This window comes from Gopherus flavomarginatus, chromosome 1 (assembly GCF_025201925.1).
Source record: "Gopherus flavomarginatus isolate rGopFla2 chromosome 1, rGopFla2.mat.asm, whole genome shotgun sequence".
Taxonomy (NCBI): domain Eukaryota; kingdom Metazoa; phylum Chordata; order Testudines; family Testudinidae; genus Gopherus; species Gopherus flavomarginatus.
The window spans coordinates 350,604,110-350,626,971 of record NC_066617.1 but is presented as its reverse complement, the minus strand read 5'-3'; the positions used below and the strand labels follow the sequence as shown (position 1 = coordinate 350,626,971).

The following is a 22,862-nucleotide window of genomic DNA, read 5'->3' as shown; positions in this document are numbered from 1 at the left end:
GATTCATACACTGATTTAAAAACAAAAAGGGCAATTTTTAACTTGATGTTAATGTAAATAAAAATAGTTTCGTACTTATGCGCTGTATCTTCCATATCGATGCACTTTGCATTTATTAGTTAATGGAGCCTCACAGTGGTCTTGTGAAATAAGGTACCTACAGTTCCATTTCGCAGGTGATGAATCTGAGGCCTCTATGCCAATCCCAGGAGCCTGGATGACGAACAAAAGGAATTGTAATTGCTCATTTATGAGCAAAAATTTGATCTAGTTGGTACTACTGAAACAAGGTGGAATGATTTGCGCTGTTGGAATGTTAAAATTCATTATTATAACTAGGGCTGTCGATTAATCACAGTTAACTCGCTATAAACTAAAAAAAAATTAATTGTGATTAAAAAGATTTATTGTGATTAATAGCAGTTTTAATCACATTGTTAAACAATAGAATACCAATTGAAACGTATTAAATATTTTTGTGTGTTTTTCTACATTTTCAACTATATTGGTTTTAATTACAACACAGAATACAAAGTGTACACTGCTTGCTTTATATTATTTTTGATTGTCATTTTAATAGTGCAAATATATGTAAACGAAAGAAACAGTATTTTTCAATTAACCTCATACAAGTACTGTAGTGCAATCTCTTTATCGTGAAAGTGCAATTTACCAGTGTAGATTTTTTTTTGTTTGTTTGTTACATAACTGCATTCAAAATGAAAACAATGCAAAACTCTGGAGCCTACAAGTCAAATCATAGAATGTCAAGGTTGGAAGGGACCTCAGGAGATCATCTAGTTCAACCCCCTGCTGAAAGCAGGACCAATCCCCAGACAGATTTTTGCCTCACATCCCTAAATGGCCCCCTCAAGATTAAATTCACAACACTGGGTTTAGCAGGCCAGTGCTCAAACCACTGAGCTATCCCTCCCCGCACTCAGTCCTACTTCTCGTTCAACCAGTTGCTAAGACAAACAAGTTTGTGTACATTTACAAGAGATAATGCCTGCCCACTTCTTATTTACAGTGTCACCAGAAAGTGAGAACAGGTGTTTGCATGGGACTTTTGTAGCCTGCGTTGCAAGGTATTTACATGCCAGATGTGCTAAACATTTGTATGCCCCTTCATGCTTCGGCCACCATTCCAGAGGACATGCTTTAATGCTGATGATACTTGTTAAAAAAAATAATGCATTAATTAAATTTGTAAAACAGATCTGGTTTAGAGGAGAAGTGAAGACAGCTATAAAATACATATATAAATAAATGGAAGAATGGGAAAGGTTATAGTAATGAATATAAATCAGAAGTTAGAAATTGTCAAAAATTCATAAGGGAATCATAGAACTGCAGTGGACCTTGAGTAGTCATCTAGTCCAGTCCCCTGTACTCATGGCAGGACTAAGTAATATCTAGACCATCCCTAACAGGTGTTTGTCTAACATACTCTTAAAAATCGCCAACGATGGAGATTCCACATCCTCCCTTGGCAATTTATTCCAGTGCTTTACCACCCTGACAGGAAATTTTTCCTAATGTCCAACCTAAATCACCCTTGCTGTAATGTAATCCCCTTTGCTTCTTGTCCTATCCGCAAAGGCTAAGGAGAACAATTTTTCTTCCTCCTGCTTATAACAACTTGTATGTACTTGAAAACTGTTATCATGTCCCCTTTCAGTCTTCTCTTCTCCAGACTAAACAAACCTACTTTTTTCAATCTTCCCTCATAAGTCATGTTTTCTAGACCTTTAATCATTTTTGCTGCTCTTCTCTGGACTTTGCCCAATTTGTCCACATCTTTCCTGAAATTAGCACCCAGAACTGGACACATTACTCCAGTTGAGGCCTAATCAGCATGGAGTAGAGTGGAAGAATTACTTCTCATATCTTGCTTACAGCACTCCTGCTAATGCATCCCAGAATGATGTTTGCTTTTTTTGTTTTTTTTTGCAAGAGTGTTACACTATTGACTCACCTTTAGCTTGCGATCTGCTGTAACCTCCAGATCCCTTTCTGCAGTACTCCATCCTAGGCACTTATTTCCCATTTTGTAAGTGTGCAACTGATTGTTCCTTCCTAAGCGGAGTACTTCGCATTTGTCCTTATTGAATTTCATCCTATTTACTTCAGACCATTTCTCCAGTTTGTCCAGATTATTTCGAATTTTAATCCTATCCTCCGAAGCACTTGCAACCCCTCCCAGCTTGGTATCATCCACAGACTTTATAAGTCTAGTCTCTATGCCATTATCTAAGTCACTGATGAAGAACTGGACCCAGAACCAATCTCTGAATGATCCCAGTCGACATGCCCTTCCAGATTGACTGTGAATCACTGATAACTACTCTCTCGGAACGGTTTTCCAACCAGTTATGCACCCATCTTTTAGTAGTTCCATTGTATTGCCCTAGTTTGTTTATGAGAAGGCCATGCGAGACAGTATCAATAACATAAACTCAAGGTATACTACATCTTCTGCTTTTCCCCCCACCCACAAGGCTTGTTACCTCTCAAAGAAAGCTATTAGGTTGATTTGACATGATTTGTTCTCGACAAATCCGTGCAGACTGTTACGTATCACCTTACTATCCTCTAGGTCAGGGGTGGGCAAACTATGGCCCACCGAGATGTGGCCCACCAGGCGTTTTAATCTGGCCCTCGAGCTCCAGCTGGGGAGCAGAGTCTGGCACTTGCCCTGCTCCAGTGCTCTAGCCAGGGAACAGAATTGGGGGCTGCTCCGCACGGCTCCCAGAAGCAGCGGCATGTCCTCCCTTCGACTCCTACGTTAAGGGGCAGCCAGGGGGCTCCACATGCTGCCCCCACCCCAAGCGCCAACCTTGCAGCTCCCATTGGCCAGGAACCCTGCCCCAGCCCTGATTCTCTTCCCGCCCTCCGAACCCATCGGTCCCAGCCTGGAGCAAACTCCTACACCTCAAACCTCTCATTTCCAGCTCCACCCCAGGGCCCGCACCCCCAACCAGAGCTCTCACCCCCTCCCACACTTCCAACCCCAATTTCATGAGCATTCATGGCCCACCATACAATTTCTATACCCAGATGTGGCCCTTGGGCCAAAAAGTTTGCTCTAGGAGTTCGCAAATTAATTGCTTTAATTATTTGTGCAATTATCTTTCTGGCTAATGAAATTAAGCTGACTGGTCTGTAATTTCCCAGGTTTTCCTTGTTTCCCTCTGTATAGATGGCACTATATTTGCCCTTTTTCAGTCCTTTGGAATCTCACCTTTCTTCCATGACTTTTCGAAGATAATCACCAATGACTTAGATATCTCCTCAGTCAGCTCCTTGAGTATTCTAAGATGTATTTCATCAGGCTCTGGTGACTTGAAAATATCTGACTTGTCTAGGTAATTTTTAATTTGTTCTTTTCCTATTTTAGCTTCTGATCCTATCTCATTTTCACTGGCATTCACTGTTAGACATCCAATCGCTACTATCCTTTTTGGAGAAAATTGAAACAAAAAAGTCATTTAGCGTTTCTGCTATTTCCACATTTTCTGTTCTCCCCTGCTCCCCATTGAGTAACGGACCTACCCTGTCCTTGATCTTCCTCTTGTTCCTAATGTATTTGTAGAATGTTTTTCTTGTTACCCTTTGTCTCTAGCTAGCTTAATCTCATTTTGTGCCTTGGCCTTCCTAATTTTGTCCCTAAATACTTGTTTTATTTGTTTATATTCATCCTCTGTAATTTGACCTAGTTTCCACTTCTTGTATCACTCTTTTATGACTCTTTGAAGATCTCATGGTTAAACCAGGGTTGTCTCCTTCCTTCCTCTCTTTCCTGCAAAGTGGGATAGTTTGCTCTTGTGCCTTTAGTAATGTCTCTTTGAAAAATTGCCAGCTCTCTTGAGCTGTTTTTCCCCTAAGACTTGCTTCCTATGTGATCTTACCTACTGTGACAGACCCAGGCCAGTGGGGTACAGGAGTCTGGTAGATGGCAAATATACTGGTCACTGGGTGAGTAGTTTTCTGTTCCCTGAGTGACAAGAGCAGGGGCTGCACTAGAGAAATCAGGAGCCTGCTAGAATCAATTAAGGCAGACAAGCTGATTAGAACACCTGCAGCCAATCAAGGCAGGCTAATCAGGGCACCTGGGTTTAAAAAGGAGTTCACTCCAGTCAGGGAGAGGAGGAGCCAGAGGAGAGGAAGTGCGTGTGAGGAGCTGGGAGCCAGAGGCACAAGGAGCTGAGAGTGAGAGGATGTGCTGCTGGAGGACTAAGAAGTACAAGCGTTATCAGATACCAGGAGGAAGGTCCTGTGGTGAGGATAAAGAAGGTGTTTGGAGGAGGCCATGGGGAAGTAGCCCAGGAAGTTGTAGCTGTCATGCAGCTGTTACAAGAGGCACTATAGACAGCTGCAATCCACAGGGCCCTGGGCTAGACATTGGAGTAGAGGGCGGGCCCAGGTTCCCCCCAAACCTCCCAACTCCTGATCAGACACAGGAGGAGTTGATCCAGACTGTGGGGAAGATCGCGGAGGTGAGCATATCTGCCAATAAGCACAGGACCCACCAAGGTAGAGGAGGAACTTTGTCACACTAGCAACTCCCAGAGTTTGCTAAGGTCTGCCTTCTTGAAATCCATTATCTTTATTGTGCTGTTTTCCCTCATACCGTACCTTAGAATCTACCATTTCATCATCATTTTCAACTAAGCTGCCTTCCACTTTCAAATTCTCAACCAGTTCCTCCCTATTTGTCAAAATCAAATCTAGAACAGCCTCTCTCGTACTAGCTTTCTCCACTTTCTGAACTAAAAATTGTCTCCAATACATTCCAAGAACTTGTTGGATAGTCTGTGCCCTGCTGTATTATTTTCTCAACATATGTGTGGGTAGTTGAAGTCCCCCATCACCCCACCAAATCCTTGCTTTGGGTGATTTTGTTAGTTGTTTAAAAAAAGCCTCATCTATCTCTTCTTCCTGGTTAGGTGGTCTCTAGTAGACCCCTCCCATGCCATAACCCTTGTTTTTTAACCCTTTTTATCCTTTCCCAGAAACTTTCTATAAGTCTGTCTCCCATTTTCTTCCCAACTTCAATCAAGTGTATACATTTTTAATATATGAGGCAACATCTCCTCCCTTTCCCCCCTGCCTTTCCTTTCTGAGAAAGCTGTACCCTTCTATACCAATATTCCAGTCATGCATATTATCCTACCAAGTCTCTGAGATCCCTAGCAAAGGGACACAATGAGAAATGTATGGCCAACAGACTTAAGTACAATAAGATGTTTCAAAAATATATTAGGAACAAAAATAATCCTGATGATGGTATTGGCCCATTACTAGATGCAAATGATAGACTTATCAATAAGAATGCAGAAGAGATAGAAGTGTTTAAGTATTTTTGTTTAGTAGTCAGGGAAAAACAGATTTTAGAATGTCATCACATAGTGATGACTCTTTCCATTTCCCTGGTATCTGGAGAATGTTAAAAAGCTACTAAAATTAGACATTTTAAAATCAGCAGGTCCAGATAACTTGCATCCAAGAATTTTAAAAGAGGAGGTTGCTGAGCGTTAATGTTTATTTTCAGTAAATCTTGGAATATTGGGAAGGTTCCAGAAGACTAGAAAAAGTGCCAGTTTTTAAAAAGGATAATGGGATAACCTCAATAGCTATAGGCTGATCAGTCTGGTAAAATAATGGAGCGTCTAACATAAGATTAGATTAATAAAGAATTAAAGGAGGGTAATATAATTATTACAAGTTTGGTTGGTAAAGGTAATAGTGTTGACATACATTTAGAATTCTGTAAGGTGTTTCACTTGGTACTGCATAATATTATGATTAAAAGTAGAATGACATAAAATTAGCATGGCACACAAATGGATTAAAAATTGGCTAACTGATAGGTCTCAAAATGTAATTGTAAATGGAGATTCATCATTGGATTAGGTTTGTTTCCAGTGGGGCCCTGTAGAGGTTGAGTCTTGGCCCTACACTGTTCACCTTGTTATCAATCACCTGGAAGAAAATGTAGAAGTTTTACTGATAATTGCAGATGATGGAAAAGTTGCAAGAATAGTAAATATTGAAGAGGAATCTGAATCACTTGATAAATTGGACACAAGCAAACTCTTTTTTAATATGATTAAATGTGAAAGTATATATCTAGAAACAAAGAATGTAGGCAATACTTACAGAATGGAGGACTGTATTGTAGTGACTTTGAAAAAGATTTGAGGGTGATGGTTGAAAATCCGCTGAATATGAGCTCCCGGTATGATGCTATGACCAAAAAGAGCCAATGCAATCCTTGGATGCATGAACAGGAGAATCTCAAGTAGGGATAGAGAGGTTATATTACCTTTTTATTTGGCACTGATGCGATTGCTGCTGGAATACTGCGTCCAGTTGTGATGCCTACAATTCAAGAAAGATATTGATAAATTGGAGAGGGTTCTGAGAAGAGCCACGAGAATGACTAAAGGGTTAGAAAACATGATAGACTCATGGAGCTCAATCTGTTTAGTTTATTTAAGAGAATGTTAAGGGGTGACTTGATTACAGTCTGAGTATCTACATGGGGAACGAATATTCAATAATGAGTTCTTCAGTCTAGCAGAAAAAGAATAACATGATCAATGGATGGAATTTGAAGCTACACAAATTCAGGTTGGAAATAAGGCATAAATTTATAGTGGTGACAGTAATTAATTATTTGAACAGTTTTACCGAGGATTGTGGTCTATTCTCCATGGCTGATAATTTTAATATCAGGATTGGATTGGTAAAAGAAATTCCCTAAGAATTATTTTGGGGAAGTTCTGTGGCCTGTGTTACACAGATGTCAGACTAGATGATCACAATGGCGCTTTCTGGTCTTGGAATCATGGAATCATAGAATATCAGGGTTGGAAGGGACCTCAGGAGGTCATCTAGTCCAACCCCCTGCTCAAAGCAGGACCAGTTCCCAACTAAATCATCCCAGCCAGGGCTTTATCAAGCCTGACCTTAAAAACCTCTAAGGAGGAAGGAGATTCCACCACCTCCCTAGATAACCCATTCCAGTGCTTCACCACTCTCTGAGTGAAAAAGTTTTTCCTAATATCCAACCTAAACCTCCCCTACTGCAACTTGAGACCATTACTCCTTGTTCTGTCATCAGGTACCACTGAGAACAGTCTAGATCCATCCTCTTTGGAAACCCGCTTTCAGGTAGTTGAAAGCAGCTATCAAATCCCCCCCTCATTCTTCTCTTCTGCAGACTAAACAATCCCAGTTCCCTCAGCTTCTCCTCATAAGTCATATGCTCCAGCCTCTAATCATTTTTGTTGCCCTCCGCTGGACTCTTTCCAATTTTTCCACATCCACATGAAGACAGAAAGAGGCTAAGTGGCTTGCCCATTTTTTTTTTTTTGTCCAGTCAATGGAAGAGTTTCTTCTGGCTCCCCGTCCAGTGCTGTAACTACAAGATTGGTGTCAGTAGTTTGTTTTGAGGATGGGAGTCATTGCTATTGTTGATGTTGGATAGACAACTGTCATTTTGCAATAATAACTTTACAAATGTGAGTATAAATGGTTTCAGGTACAGAATTGTTTAAAGGGTATTAAAAACCTGTTCTACGAGATAGAAAACCTTATTTACTCAGGTGCTACATACCATGAAGTTAACCTTGTTTTTCCTGAGCTTGTTTTATTTCTATATTATTCAGTGAAGAAAGAGGAACTTCTAAAATCAGCAGGATTCACAGGAAATTAAGTGGCAGTAAATCTTTTATTTCTCAGAAGGACTTTGATCTGGATAATCATACTTTGTTTTTGAGAAAATTATGGTAGCAGCTATCCAAATTGGGGATCTCTGTTAATAACAAATTACCAAGATTACATATTTAAAAAAATAAATGGGTATTTTGCAGAAAGAATGCTTGTTTTGAATATGTCAAATAGGGTGCCTAAATGATACGGATTCATTGTGGTGAATGCAATATATTAAATCAAATATGTTCTTGAGTACTCATTGAGAGATAAGCTTTCTATTGTTTAATAGTTTTCAGTTGCCATTGCATTTATGAAGTGGTTGAGGCACACTTTCCTAGAAGAGTTATATATAGCGTAAGACATGAACAATCTAAATTTGTGCACATCAGAAATGATTTTTTAAAAAGTTGGTGTATTAATAAACTCTGTCATATAATTGTGAGAATGATCACACAGCTCTTTGATTATTACATGGATGTCACCACGTAAGGTATGTCTGCACACAGTCATCCTCAATATGTGTATGTATGTAACCATATATATAATCTGTTTATAAAAATGAGATATATAAAGTTGTTTTGATAGGTTCTTTTATGCTTGTCTTAAATACAAAACCACACCAGCATAATGTTCAAAAAGTATTTATTTTGTCATTTGGGATCCAGCAGAGGGAAGAGCAGAATACAATTTCTATAGTTTATTCTCTTAACAAAATAATATGTGGCTCAGTTTGCAATTTTGCAAGGTCTGGGTTCCTCCTCATTTGCTCTGCCAGGCAGGATAATGACCAATTGCCAGCCAGGATTTTTCTGCTGTTGAGTGCTGCTTCTCCTGCCTTTTCCATTTGATTTGTGCCTTACGGCAAGATTTAGGGCAACCTCTGTAACAGTATCTGGCTACCATGTGTGTCTCAACACAGTGAAGGCTGAAAGCAGGAGGTGGGAACACCTCAACTGTGCCTCTTACAGTACTGTTTTCTAGTGGATGCCTTCAGCATTTTCAGTACCGTCACAGAGGAATCTTCAACACTTCAATGAAATGAGACAACTCTGAAGCAATTTCTGGAGCTGTAACAAAACTAGTCATTTAAATTGTCCAAAGGAGAGAGAAGCTTATCTTCTGTGGTAGAGATGTTCCCCAAAGTAGTAGTGGGATAAGTTGGTGTTTGTAGCATGGTCTTTGATGCTATGGAATATAAATCCAGTCTGCCAAGCTAAAGCAAAATAGAGAGAAGCTTTCCCCAAGGTATCCTCAGGCTCTGAAAAGAAGGTGCGTCAATATTTCCAGGAGTAAGGGGGTCCACTTCTTTTCCCTTAGACAGTGAAGTGCTTGAGTGTATCAATGAGTTCTTTTTAGCTATTACATCTTAATGAGAGGGATTCCATATGTTATCAGAAACACTTTCGAGTGTTCTCAGGGGTTTACTCATGGGTTTCTTCCACTTTTTCCAGGTACTTATTTGACCTGGATGCTGTGTAGTTGATGATGATACAGACAACAGCCAAATTCACTAATGGTTTATTTACAGAGTATCATCATTCTATGTACAGTATGAGGCAAGCATCTTGTGGAAGGAAAAAAAATATGTAATCAGTTTACAGAAGGACTGTATTCTTATGAATATGCATAAGGATGCTTGTAGCAGAGTTTACCCAGTCTGGCTTTGGCTTTGCCACAGCCTCAATATCCAATTCTGTCCTAGTTAATCAGACTTTACATTCAGTGTTTTCTCAATAAACACTCGCATTTTTGGAGTCTGGTTTATTAACATAAATGTCAAAACATATCTTCCATCCACCTATTCTAGCTGCTGATAGTCTTTGGTGCAGGGCTCGTAGCCCTGTCCCTGTTGAGGCTAGGGTTTCCAGGTGTCTGGTTTTTGACTGGATTGCCCCGTCAAAAACGGATCCTGGTGGCTCTAGTCAGCACCGCTGACTGAGTTGTTAAAAGTCCAATTGGCTGCACAGCCGGGGTTAAGGCAAGCTCCCTGCAGCTCCTGGAAGCAGCGGCATGTTCCCTCCCCTCCCCGGCTCCTATGTGTAGGGGCGGCCAGGAGGCCCCGCATGCTTCCCCCGCCCCAAGCGCTGGCTTTGCAGCTCCCATTGGCCGGGAACTGCAGTCCTGAGCTGGAGAAAGCTTAGTGCAAATATTTGGCAAATTTAGCTGCCAGAATCTATGAAGACTCTACTGTGCATGTATACTGATCTTTTTCTTTTCTTTCAGAGACTGAGATTCTAATGCAATATTTAGATTCTAACAGCAGGAGCGTCACTGAAAACAGAAAATATTGCAAGACTTGTGATAAAATCACAAGAGTTGGCAACACTGATTAAAAACTAGCATTCGCCAAGGCATAGGAACATATGAACAGTGGGGTTAGTGAAAATTAGATAACTCTGTATCTGCCCTTTCACAGTGCAAATGTGCTTTTGTGACTGGTAGGCTAATGGGGTGGCTCCTTAAAAGGAAACTTCTGTTCTTGCTCCCACAGTGATCTCTGATGCAACGTGTCATAGGATTAGCTCACATGTACAAGGCTGCAGATATGGGTAACAGCCCAGAAACACAAGCTTCTGTCCTCTGCTGCAGTGGCATTCAACTGAAGAGCAATGAGCATATATGTTCAGACCTATGGACTTGCCAGCATATGTCCCTATCTCAAATGGCTTGTAACCATCTGCAGCATGGAGAACAGTGAGCTATAAAGCAGGAGCAAACACTCTTAAAATTCAAGTGGAAAAAAAGTTTTTAAAAGGACAAAACACTGAAAACAGGCAGAAAATGGCAGAAGAGAAAATGGTAGCAACTATACAAGGGCCTGGTCTGAGGAGACATTGCTGGGATGTGTTTGATCCTCAACCAGAAAAGGTTGGGAACCACTGAATTAGGCCAAGAAATCAGTTGTAGATTTTGTTAAAATTTTATTTGATCATTGAGTAATCACTAAGAATTAGAAGCAATTGTCACTGAACTGCTTTGGAGCAATGTTTTTGAGCACAGTGTTACTGGCATGGTTTCTCCCATGGTTTCTGTGGAGATTCTTCTTGTATTTTTTCTGCCATGGATAATGCTTGAAACCTACATAAGTAAACTTAAGCTATCTTCTAGAGACTGTAGGAAAACTTTCTGTTTTTCTTACGTTGTGATATTAAATTGTAATTTGTTTCAACATGAGGGGTGATTTAACATTGGTGTGTCTTACTCACTAATCTGATCATTTCTGTTTATAGGAGAGGTCTGCTTACAATCTACATGGCTAATTTGGTAAGTAATCCTTTCTTCCAAGAATAAAAATATATATGGTATTGGAAGTGCACATTGTAAATTAATTTTAATAATTTGTTAATTGTCTTTTTAAACCTTGAAATTTTTTAATTTTCAGATAACTAAAATTATCTTAATGCCAAAAGTTTGACAAAAGCAAATAATTTCAGAGTGAAGATTGAAACGTATTTCACTATATGGTGCTTAGATTCTCTTCTACCTTGGCCCTAAGACAGTTTCTCATCCTATGTACCATATCAGCAGCAATTTAATTGTAAAGACATGTAAAGAACTTCGTGTTTGATTAGAGTCTAGTCCCTCAAATTCCCTTGCATTTAAATTGTATTTTTAGTTAATTGATTTATATTATGTGTTATGCCTGAATACACATATTTTACCACATGGTAATCTTGATATTAAAATTGCTGTATAATCCATACCCTCTGTAAAAAAACAATGATATGTGTGTTCAGTTTATGTAAGTGGTGCATTGAAAAGTAAATGTTATAGTAATTTTACTTTTAAATGTCTCATGTTCATATTATTCAGAATGATGTGGTTATTCCACAAGCAATATTCAGCCTTGGTTTTTCTTTTGTGTGTGATTTTTTTAAATTGATTTTTGTGAAGGAAAAATAACAAAAAAGTGTTAAGATTATAATGATTTACAGTTTGTATATGTTCCTGAATACTGTAAACTTGCAGGCTCTCCAATAAAATTTGTTTTACAAACTTCTCAAAAGTGTACAAATACGAGACAAAGCTATGTAGACATAACGTGGTGGTGGAGACTTGCAGTAATAAAATAGAAGACATTTATGAATAGAAAGAAAAAAAGAATTAACGTCTGACATTCTTCAAGCAGCCTGAATGTTGATTCTTTTTCATCCAAATGTATCTAGAAATGGGGGCCATATATCTTTGAATTCATATAATTGATCTCAGCTGCGGTAAATTATTCTTTCTTTGGCAGCTCATTCAGACAGGTCTGAAAACCACTGTGTTCTTACATCTTTGTAAAATCACTTGATGATCATTGCCTCCCTCAAGAACCAAAGTCTCTGTGGTGGAGTTAAACCCAGCTTAGTGGGTAAATACCCTAAAATATAATTTGCAGCATATACCTGGCTGCTGAAGTCAAGCACCATTTTAACGCTTGTCACCTTTTTCCAAAGCTGCCTGACTGTTGGACAGGCCCATAGTTTAGCTTTATTTTATTACAGCACTAACAAACATCAGAAGATAAAACTTTTATCTTGTGCAGCATCTGTAGTGTCCAGTCCACTTTAAATAAAATCTTTTGTTTTATCAAGCATAGTCTGATTCAAAGAGGCATTTTAAACATAACATAGTATGTTTTACCATTGAGATGCTTTTAAGAGTGGTGGTAAATCCTCTTCTAGTGCTTTCACAAAGAACTCTAGACTAGTGGAGTTCCTCTTCATTAGTAAATCATACATGTAGAGTCGGGGCCTGAAGAGTTTATGAAATATTTCTAAAGTTCCTCGGTAGTTCTGGGGCCTCTGGCAGTCCTGGTGTCCATGTCAAATTGATGTAGTAGTAAATGTCTTCGTTGTAAGTGCTGCCACTCAGCTGAGGGTGGCAGTTCATAGTACTGCTCTGGCATTAGAAAAGGGACAAAGCCCTCACTGTTGATTAATTGGAAAGTCTGTATGATGCCTCTCCTCCATCATTCCTTCCAAATAATAGGTTTGTTCCTAATTTGTAAATCTGGGTTGCCCCATATAGGCAATTGTCCACAAAACTGAGGATGTAACTGGTAACTTGTAGCTAGGATAGCCCAGTCTTTCATGCATCGACAACTGTGTCCCTGAAGACCTGGTTATCCGAGACCACATTGTTGGCCATGATGTGAGAGGCTGGGCTAGAATATAGCAGTTGGATCCAGAAACTAAACATAGGATTTATATAGCACAATGTTTGGATTTGAACCAATCTCCAGCCCACCTTTCAAAATCCTTTTCTTTGTCTAAGGCTAGAATGACTGGGGTTCATCATATTTGACAAACTGTTAATATAGACTCATAGACTCTAGGGCTGGAAGGGACCTCGAGAGGTCATCGAGTCCAGTCCCCTGCCCTCATGGCAGGACCAAATACTGTCTAGACCATCCCTAATAGACATTTATCTAACCTACTCTTAAATATCTCCAGAGATGGAGATTCCACAACTTCCCTAGGCAATCTATTCCAGTGTTTAACTACCCTGACAGTTAGGAACTTTTTCCTAATGTCCAACCTAAATCTCCCTTGCTGCAGTTGAAGCCCATTGCTTCTTGTTCTATCATTGGAGGCTAAGGTGAACAAGTTCTCTCCCTCCTCCTGATGACACCCTTTTAGATACCTGAAAACTGCTATCATGTCCCCTCTCAGTCTTCTCTTTTCCAAACTAAACAAACCCAATTCCTTCAGCCTTCCTTCATAGGTCAAGTTCTCAAGACCTTTAATCATTCTTGTTGCTCTTCTCTGGACCCTCTCCAATTTCTCCACATCTTTCTTGAAATGCGGTGCCCAGAACTGGACACAATACTCCAGTTGAGGCCTAACCAGCACAGAGTAAAGCGGAAGAATGACTTCTCGTGTCTTGTTTACAACACACCTGTTAATGCATCCCAGAATCATGTTTGCTTTTTTTGCAACAGTATCACACTGTTGACTCACATTAAGCTTGTGGTCCACTATGACCCCTAGATCTCTTTCTGCCATACTCCTTCCTAGACAGTCTCTTCCCATTCTGTATGTGTGAAACTGATTGTTCCTTCCTAAGTGGAGCACTTTGCATTTATCTTTATTGAACTTCATCCTGTTTACCTCAGACCATTTCTCCAATTTGTCCAGATCATTTTGAATTTTGACCATGTCCTCCAAAGCAGTTGCAATCCCTCCCAGTTTGGTATCGTCCGCAAACTTAATAAGCGTACTTTCTATGCCAACATCTAAATCGTTGATGAAGATATTGAACAGAACCGGTCCCAAAACAGACCCCTGCGGAACCCCACTTGTTATACCTTTCCAGCAGGATTGGGAGCCATTAACAAGTACTCTCTGAGTACGGTTATCCAGCCAGTTATGCACCCACCTTATAGTAGCCCCATCTAAATTGTACTTTCCTAGTTTATCTATAAGAATATCATGCGAGACCGTATCAAATGCCTTACTAAAGTCTAGGTATATCACATCCACCGCTTCTCCCTTATCCACAAGGCTCGTTATCCTATCAAAGAACGCTATCAGATTAGTTTGACACGATTTGTTCTTTACAAATCCATGCTGGCTATTCCCTATCACCTTACCACCTTCCAAGTGTTTGCAGATGATTTCTTTAATTACCTGCTCCATTATCTTCCCTGGCACAGAAGTTAAACTAACTGGTCTGTAGTTTCCTGGGTTGTTTTTATTTCCCTTTTTATAGATGGGCACTATATTCGCCCCCTTCCAGTCTTCTGGAATCTCCCCCGTCTCCCATGATTTCCCAAAGATAATAGCTAGAGGCTCAGATACCTCTTCTATTAACTCCTTGAGTATTCTAGGATGCATTTCATCAGGCCCTGGTGACTTGCAGGCATCTAACTTTTCTAAGTGATTTTTTACTTGCTCTTTTTTTATTTTCTCTTCTAAACCTACCCTCTTCCCGTAAGCATTCACTATACTAGACATTCCTTCAGACTTCTCAGTGAAGACCGAAACAAAGAAGTCATTAAGCATCTCTGCCATTTCCAAGTCTCCTGTTACTGTTTGCCCTTCCTCATTGAGCAGTGGGCCTACCCTGTCCTTAGTCTTCCTCTTGCTTCTAATGTATTGCTAAAAAGTCGTCTTGTTTCCCTTTATTCCCATAGCTAGATTGAGTTCATTTTGTGCCTTTGCTTTTCTAATCTTGCCTCTGCATTCCTGTGTTATTTGCCTATATTCATCCTTCGTGATCTGACCTAGTTTCCATTTTTTATATGACGCCTTTTTATTTTGTAAGTCATGCAAGATCTCAAGGGTAAGCCAAGGTGGTCTTTTGCCACATTTTCTATCTTTCCTAACCATCGGAATAACTTGCTTTTGGGCCCTTAATAGCGTCCCTTTGAAAAACTGCCAACTTTCCTCAGTTGTTTTTCCCCTCAGTCTTAATTCCCATGGGACCTTGCCTATCAGCTCTCTGAGCTTACCAAAATCCGCCTTCCTGAAATCCATTGTCTCTATTCTGCTGTACTCCCTTCTACCCTTCCTTAGAATTGCAAATTCTATGATTTCATGATCACTTTCACCCAAGCTTCCTTCTACTTTCAAATTCTCAACAAGTTCCTCCCTATTTGTTAAAATCAAGTCTAGAACAGCTTCCCCCCTAGTAGCTTTTTCAACTTTCTGTAATAAAAAGTTGTCTGCAATGCAGTCCAGGAACTTATTGGATAGTCTGTGCCCCGCGGTGTTATTTTCCCAACATATATCTGGATAGTTGAAGTCCCCCAAATATGGCAGTGAAAGCTTATCAGAGCCATAATGGCCTCTGACAAACCCAGCTTCTTTTGGGTGTATGATAGGCCTCATAATTTCTCTAGTCTTCTTGCCAAAACTTTTGCCAATATGCCAATATTTTGATATCATTGTTAGCAAGTGAAGTTGGTCTATAAGTGGAACAAAGTGTGGCATCAGTTTCTGGTTCATTAAGGCCGTGTTGGTTAGAAAACTGACTTGTTTTAAAGGGGAAGTGAAGGCAACTGTGATTAGTGTATATGTCTGCATAAGAAAAGGGAAGCTGATAGAAATGGATATTAGTCAGAATACAGGAAATGTAGAAAATTGACAAGAAAGTAAAAGGAGTTTTTTAAATGTGGTAGGAACAAAATAAATCCTGATGATGGTATTGGTCCATTACTAGATTGAAATGGTAGAATTATGAATAATAATGCTGAAAAGGCAGAAGTGTTCAATAAATATTTCTGTTCTGTATTTGGAGGAACACAGATGATGCAGTCTCATCATATGGTAATTACACCTTTCATTCCCCTAGTATCTCCTGAAGGATGATAAAAAGAAGCTACTAAAATTAGACATTTTAAAATCAGCTGGTCCAGATCATGTGCATCCTAGAGTTTTAAAAGCACTAGCTGAGGAGCTAAATTTTGGACCACAAGGAAAGTTCGAGGACTGGAAGGAAGCTAACGTGCCAGTTTTTAAAAAGGATAAAAGGGATGACGTGGGTCATTATAGGCCTGTCAGCCTGACATCAGTCCCTGCCAGAAAATGAGGTGACTGATGTGGGATTCAACTAATAAAGAATTAAATGAGTGTATTGTAATTAGTGCAAATCATCATGGGTATATGGAAAATAGGTCCTGTATATTTGGTGTATTTGGTGTATTTTTTGATGAGTTTATAAATTTGGATGATAAAGGTAATGTTGCTGATGTAATATACTTATAATTCTTTAATGCGTTTGACTTGGTACCAGATGACATTTTGATAAAAAACTAAAACTATATAAAATTGACATGGAAGACAATAAGTAGATTAAATGTAAATAGGGAATCATCAAGTCAGTGTGTTTCAGTGTGATCCCACCTGGATTGGTTTTTGGCCCTATGCTATTTAATATTTTTATCCATGACCTGGAAGAGAACAATAAATCATCTCTAAAGACTGAAGACGACACAAAAATTGGGGAATTGGTAAATAATGAAAAGGACAAGTCACTGATTTACAGCGATCTAGATCACTTGGTTAACTGGGCGCAAGCAAACAGTATGCGTTTTAATATGATTAAATATAAAAGTATATATCTAGGAACAAACAATGTATGCCCTCCTTATGTAACGGGGAACTTTTATCCTTGGAGGCAGTGACTGAATTTTTTTTTGGGGTGGTGGAGAATAATCTGCTGAACATGAGGAGGTTACTTACTGTAACTGAAGTTTCTTCGAGATGTGTGGTCCCTATCTGTATTCCACTATCCGTCATCCTTCCCCTCTGGTTCGGACTTGACCTCAGTGTGGCAAGAGGAGGAACTGGAGTGGGGTCGACCCGTACTGCTCCTTGTAGCCTTGGTAAGGAGCATGAGAAGATGTTCCGCACATGTGCTGATCAATGGACATTGCTTGGAAAAAACTTCCAGATTCAGGCGCATGGTATGCATGCACACCCACGTGTGAAATAAAGATAGAGACAACACATCTTGAAGAAGCTCCAGTTACAGAAATAACTTTCCCTTTTGTGTAATACAATATATATGCTTTAAAATATGTGATCCACTAGGAATGTTCCCATCCTACATTAAAGAAAATAGGATAGGTTGCCTGCCAAGTTTCCTCTGGAATTTGAAAAGTGAACATTAACCTTGTTTTACCTGGGATTTTTAATAGAATTGTCACAGACCTTTAACTACATAAGCTAACAGAGCTTTGGCTTCCGAATAAAAGTAATCTAATCTTGCAAGATTTAACATTTTTCTTCCCTAATTGAGTAAAAGCAATTTTCTCAAGCATCTTGCAGAGGAAGTGTAGATTATAAGATTGGTAATAATTAATTGGAGATGTTATCCATTTGGAAAGCACTTTTCAGTACAGGAGTTCAAAAGACTTGTTTAAAAAAATCATAGGAATAACCTAATGATTTTTTTGAATTATTGGTCAAACATTCCTTTAAATAAAATGTAGCATTTGGTCTGTGTCACATTAGTTTTTCAGCTCTATACCACAAAGATATCTGAGAAGGATACCACAGAGAAGTCAATTAGCGCAACAACATTTAATGGAGACTATTTGGAATCCTGAGCCTTCTCTAGAATGTGATGGTTTGGAATTGAGAATTCTAATCACAAAACTGGATGTACTTTGAACAATAGTAAAATCAGAATAACAGGGGCCCTGCTTGATCAACTCTGTTTAACTGTGATGTATATGTATAATGTGTAGGTATGTATGTATATGTACATATAATATGATTAGTGTTTTCTTGGTTGAGTTGCTTTGCTATTCTACAAACACCTCTACATGTCTGGTGATTTGAATCTTCATTAGTTTACAGTCTTAATACATTTATCTTTAGGATTGAAAGAATATCCTATTCAGAATACGTGTAAAGTTTAATATTTAATGACAACACTTAGGTTTGAGAAGTTAAACATGATGTATCTTAAGTGAATTACTAAGCAGTACAATTTGTTTAGCAGAAGTAAAATGGGAAATTATATATTGAGCTTTCTTGCACTTTGGTCAGAGCAATATTAAAAAAATGAATAAAGACATTGCAAATTTTGTTAATTCATTACATTTTTCTGATGTGATTAATACAATGGGAACAATAATCATTTTTTCTCATAGGACTGTTATGTTTATCCTATGCAGATGTTTTATGGATGAAGTATTTATATAAATTGTGCTTCAGACTTGCTAAAATCAGTATTTAGGTCTGAGCTGTCAGTTTTGTTTTACTTTATAGAGATTTTTGTACATTGCTACATAGATAAATTTGCCCAGTTTTAGAAACAAGAGATAGGTAGTGCTATAACAATTACTTTACCTACTGCTGCAGTGTGTTTTGACAGCCACTTTAAGTCTCCTGAATTCTGAGACCATTTCTATAATTGATATCCAGATGCAACTCTGAATATAATCCCATTGGCAGAACTGGGCTGTCTGTGTTCAGAGAACAAACCTAATCTACAAAATGAGTGTAATGATATTTATCTACCTCCTTAGGGTGATTGATGTGATGTTTAACAATTAGGATAGTGAAATGCAGCAAATTGTTAAGGCCAATGAAAGAGGTTGGAACAGAACTCCTGCTTCCTAGCCTCATGCTCACTCTAGTAAGAAGAGGCATATTTAGTAAGCCTAGTGATTGCTAGAAATATTTGGTCAAGGATCCTGGCAAGTTAGGAGTAGTTCAGTGATGAGCTAAACTAACTAGCTGCACCTTTATACTAACATAGAATGCCAGCTTGAAAAATAAGTTATTTCAAGGGAGGAAAAAATCGACTATTTAATCTTTAATCATCTTGACTTCAGCAATTACCAGTCTAGTTTAACAGACAAGATCATGAGCTCTGTTTTCTAACTATAGGAACTGTATTTTTGTTACTGGGTTTTTGGAAGTAACTAAGAATTAGAAATAAGCAGAGGACAAGATTCTGTAGAATTTTATTTTTGATCTTCAGAATCTAAAATCAACAATCTCATTGTAAATCAGTGCAAAGATTTTACAAGTCAAGTAATATGGTTAGATCTAAAGTTGCTGAGAATGTGGGATTCAGAACCTTGAACCAGTTGCAATATATGAATCAACATTTCTGTAATACCAAGGAAGAGTGTGTTACAAAGTGGTTGGTCCTGGAGGCCACCCAGACATGTACAAGCCTTTCCAGTTCTATTTTGGATTGCACATGTTGAAGTCAAGAAATTTCTAAGATAGTAAATGAAGTATTGCAATTGATCCTCTAAGGATAATTTGAGATCAAAGGGAACCCCAAGATTCCAACAAGAGGTGGAAAATGAAACATAATCACCAAAGTTGTTTTTGGCTGAAAAGGTAGAAAATATTAATAGATAAGGGAGGCCAATAAATAAGACACATGGCTGTTAGATTTCAAAAAGTTATGTCATAATGTATTGTGAACTAGGAAAACATTCAGCATTAGTAGAAATTGCTGTTAAGTAGAAGACCGTGTATCTTCAAATTAATTTAAGGTGGTGAGAAGGAAAAACAAACTTAGCACTTGTAGAAGGAATGTTCTGTATTAAAGACAAAGGCATAGAATGTCAAGATAAGTAAAAGACTACTCTTGCTTAGGACCAACTTGATATATTGACTATTGGGGAAATACACACTTTCTATAAAACACACAGCTATGCTTAACATTGGAAAGCTAACCAAAAGAAGTGGGTTAGCTAGCACCCACTGCTCAATCAATATAACTATAAAAAGCACATAAATTAAACAACTTTGACTTTGTCCTTCTTTCCTCCTTTATCCCATATATCACCTCTGTGTATCTTATCTGAAATTTAGTCTGTAAACGCCTTGAGTTGGGAACCTCTAATTTTTTTTTTGAAGTATCCTGTGCGCTTATTATATGGTGCTGTACTCCTAATAAACTTTTATTTTTAAAGTGCTCTACAAAAATTAACTAAATCTCAGATGATGCCTGTGATGTAGACAAGTTTATCCCAATTTTAGAAACGGGGAGGCTAAGAAACAGATTTGTATAGGACACAGATCAGAGTATCATGGATTTGAGTCAGTTGCCGATCCATTATTAGATCTTAAGATTCCTGGGTTTGTCAGACCACTAGATTATGCCTTCCTGATTAAAAATAAGACTGATCAGAAGTGTATGAACATAGGAGAGCATCAGACTCTAACCCTTAAGGACTCCATGATATTGTGTAAACGTTTCCCCCTTCAATCATTGCTTACCCATTTATCATTTACCTAGCTTCAAAAACATATGCCTTAAAGAGTAAGGCACATTCTCTACCCTAAACAATGTAGACAAAGAAAGCAATAATTAATACATTTATTTTTGAAGCGATCTTCTTGCAGCTGTCCACTAACCCCGCCCACAAAGTTGGATCAGCCAAATTCTGACACCGTTATTTGCATGGGGTAGAAACTTATCTGAGTTACAATGTTTTTATTATGGAACAGATTCTGACACACTTCCTTTTGTAACTTCTGAAACAACATTAAAACACTATTTAAAACACCCTCTTTAAAATTAATTAAAAGAAAATTGAGGGATTGTGATGAACAAACACGAGGGTGAAAAGCCATCAGAGGAAAAAGACTGTAGGCTGTTTTGGGCAGGGTTGATTCAGTGGTTAGGGCACTCACGTAGGGCTTTGAGGACCAGGGTTCAATTGCGTGCTCTGCCATAGACTTCCTGTGTGACCTTAGTTCCACATTAGTAAAATGGGGGATAATAATTCTTCCCTACCTCAGGAGATGTTGTGAAGATAAATATATGAGAGATTATGAAGTGCCTTGAGATCTACTGAGGAAATGTGCTATATGAGCCAGGTCTCAGTATATTCTGATCGTACTGCATGTAGTACAATGGGGTCCTGAGCTGGTGGGGCTCTAGGCATTACCACGATATGAATGTTAATGAATAAAGATCAATATGGGGCAAATGATTGTCATTCAAAAAAACCACAATGTTGAGCAGAGGTGGACTGAGGTGGATTTCACTAGGGCAGTGGGTTTCACAGTGTTTCCTCCTGACCTTACTTGCAGTGGTTAGTTTCAAAGGGCAACAATAAATATTTAAGAGCTGATTCTTAGCCCTGTTGCACTCCCTTTGTGTTGCCTGGGAAGGAACATCTACATGTTCTAGCTCTGACTTCCTCCAGCATGAGGGGAATAGAGAACGCTGTGCTGGCTCCTATGCCTCCCTCCCTGCAATCCTTCCTTCGGGGGGAGAGTTTGGAGTGTGCTGCTGAGATGCTGTTGCCAACGCACAAGTTAGAGCAGCCCCCAAGCTATCCTTTTTTCCTTCTCCTGGGTCGCCTTTGGTGGTTGGGTGGGAGCCTACCTCTCTAGTGTCCTACATAGTGCTGGATATCCTGGGTCTGACTCTGATTTTTGGGTGATGGGATGATTCTGCAGTCTCATGCCTGATAGGGCTGTGCATGTGCAGCTCAGCCACATGAGATATTTCCCTGAGTCTGCAAGGCAATGAGGAGGTGTCCTGTCCCTGACTAGGGACAGAGTTATTAAGTGCGCTGTGGGTATCATTGCTCTGCAGAGATTGTAGGAATGGAGGAAACAGTAAAACCCCAGGGGAAGATTCCAGTGACACAGACCTGGACACTGGAACCCCTGAAAGGGCAGTGATCACTGAAGTGCTAAGATCTCATTCCTGTCAGATGATCCACAGGGACATTCTGCATGGGCACACGGCATTGCAGGATTGGGGCCCAGGCTTGTAATGCTGCAGTGCAATGTCCCTCAGTGTTCCATCCCTCATTTTTCCTCATTTTGAGAGTCATTGTCCCTCATTTCAGAGTGTGGGGGTTGAGAGGTATGGCTGTTAGAGGGAAGTCATCCCTTGCTAGGCTCTCTCCTGGGCTTAAGCAGTGCCAATCAAGCTCCTTCCTGTTTTTCCTGGGGCCTTGCGCAGTCCTGTAAGTCAGGCATTGGGGCAACCAGTATTACTTTCCTTGCTCCTCTTTGATGCAAGAAGAGGCCAACAGGGAGCTTCTGAGCAGGTGCAGCTGGGAAGAGACAACAGCTGCTTAGAGCACTCCTGGCTAACATCAGAGGTGCCCCCCTGGATTACAGGGGAAGCTTCTGGAGTCAGTTGCGGAAGTGGTGGCTCAGAGAACACATTTTGAATTTTATAATTAAATCAAATGTCTTAAGTCACCCTAAAGGGCCACAGGTTAAATACCATGAGGTTTCAGTATTAGTTAATACGACCAGACAAAGAAGATGTAACACAGTGCAATGTGTGGAAAATGAGGGAAATAAGACACCTGGAAGAAATTTCATTGACAGTAAAGAGGAGACTCTTAGACAAGCAGAAGACTATTCCAGTCAATAGGTAGCAGTGTCAGGGAAGTCATGATTTAGAGAATGAGAGGATATGACTGGAGCAGTAGGAAGAAAAGGGAATGAGGATGTGAAACTTGAATTTGATGTGATAAGAGACAGGAAGCTATGTAAAGGGGGTTGATATGACAGAAGAGGAAAATTAATTTAGCATTGGCATTTTGGACAAACAATGGAAGAGAGGTGAGACCTATGGAGGGTCAGAAAGGAGTCTATTGCTATCCCGGTGGAGCATGGCATGGACAAGTGTTGGAGATAAAGGATGAATTTTGGTGAAATTGAAGTGGAAGAAGTAATTTAGCATTACACCATATGCTGGAA

General features: G+C 39.3%; 1 protein-coding gene across 3 annotated transcripts in view; it reads left to right on the top strand.

Annotated features, from left to right (window-relative positions):
- TMEM135 (transmembrane protein 135) overlaps positions 1 to 22,862 on the top strand; it is a 417,387-nt gene that overhangs the window by 89,472 nt on the left and 305,053 nt on the right. For all 3 annotated transcript variants that reach the window (XM_050941833.1, XM_050941850.1, XM_050941841.1), the window contains exon 4: positions 10,953 to 10,986. In XM_050941833.1, coding sequence (XP_050797790.1) covers positions 10,953 to 10,986 — 34 coding nt within the window. The remainder of the gene's footprint in view (positions 1 to 10,952; positions 10,987 to 22,862) is intronic.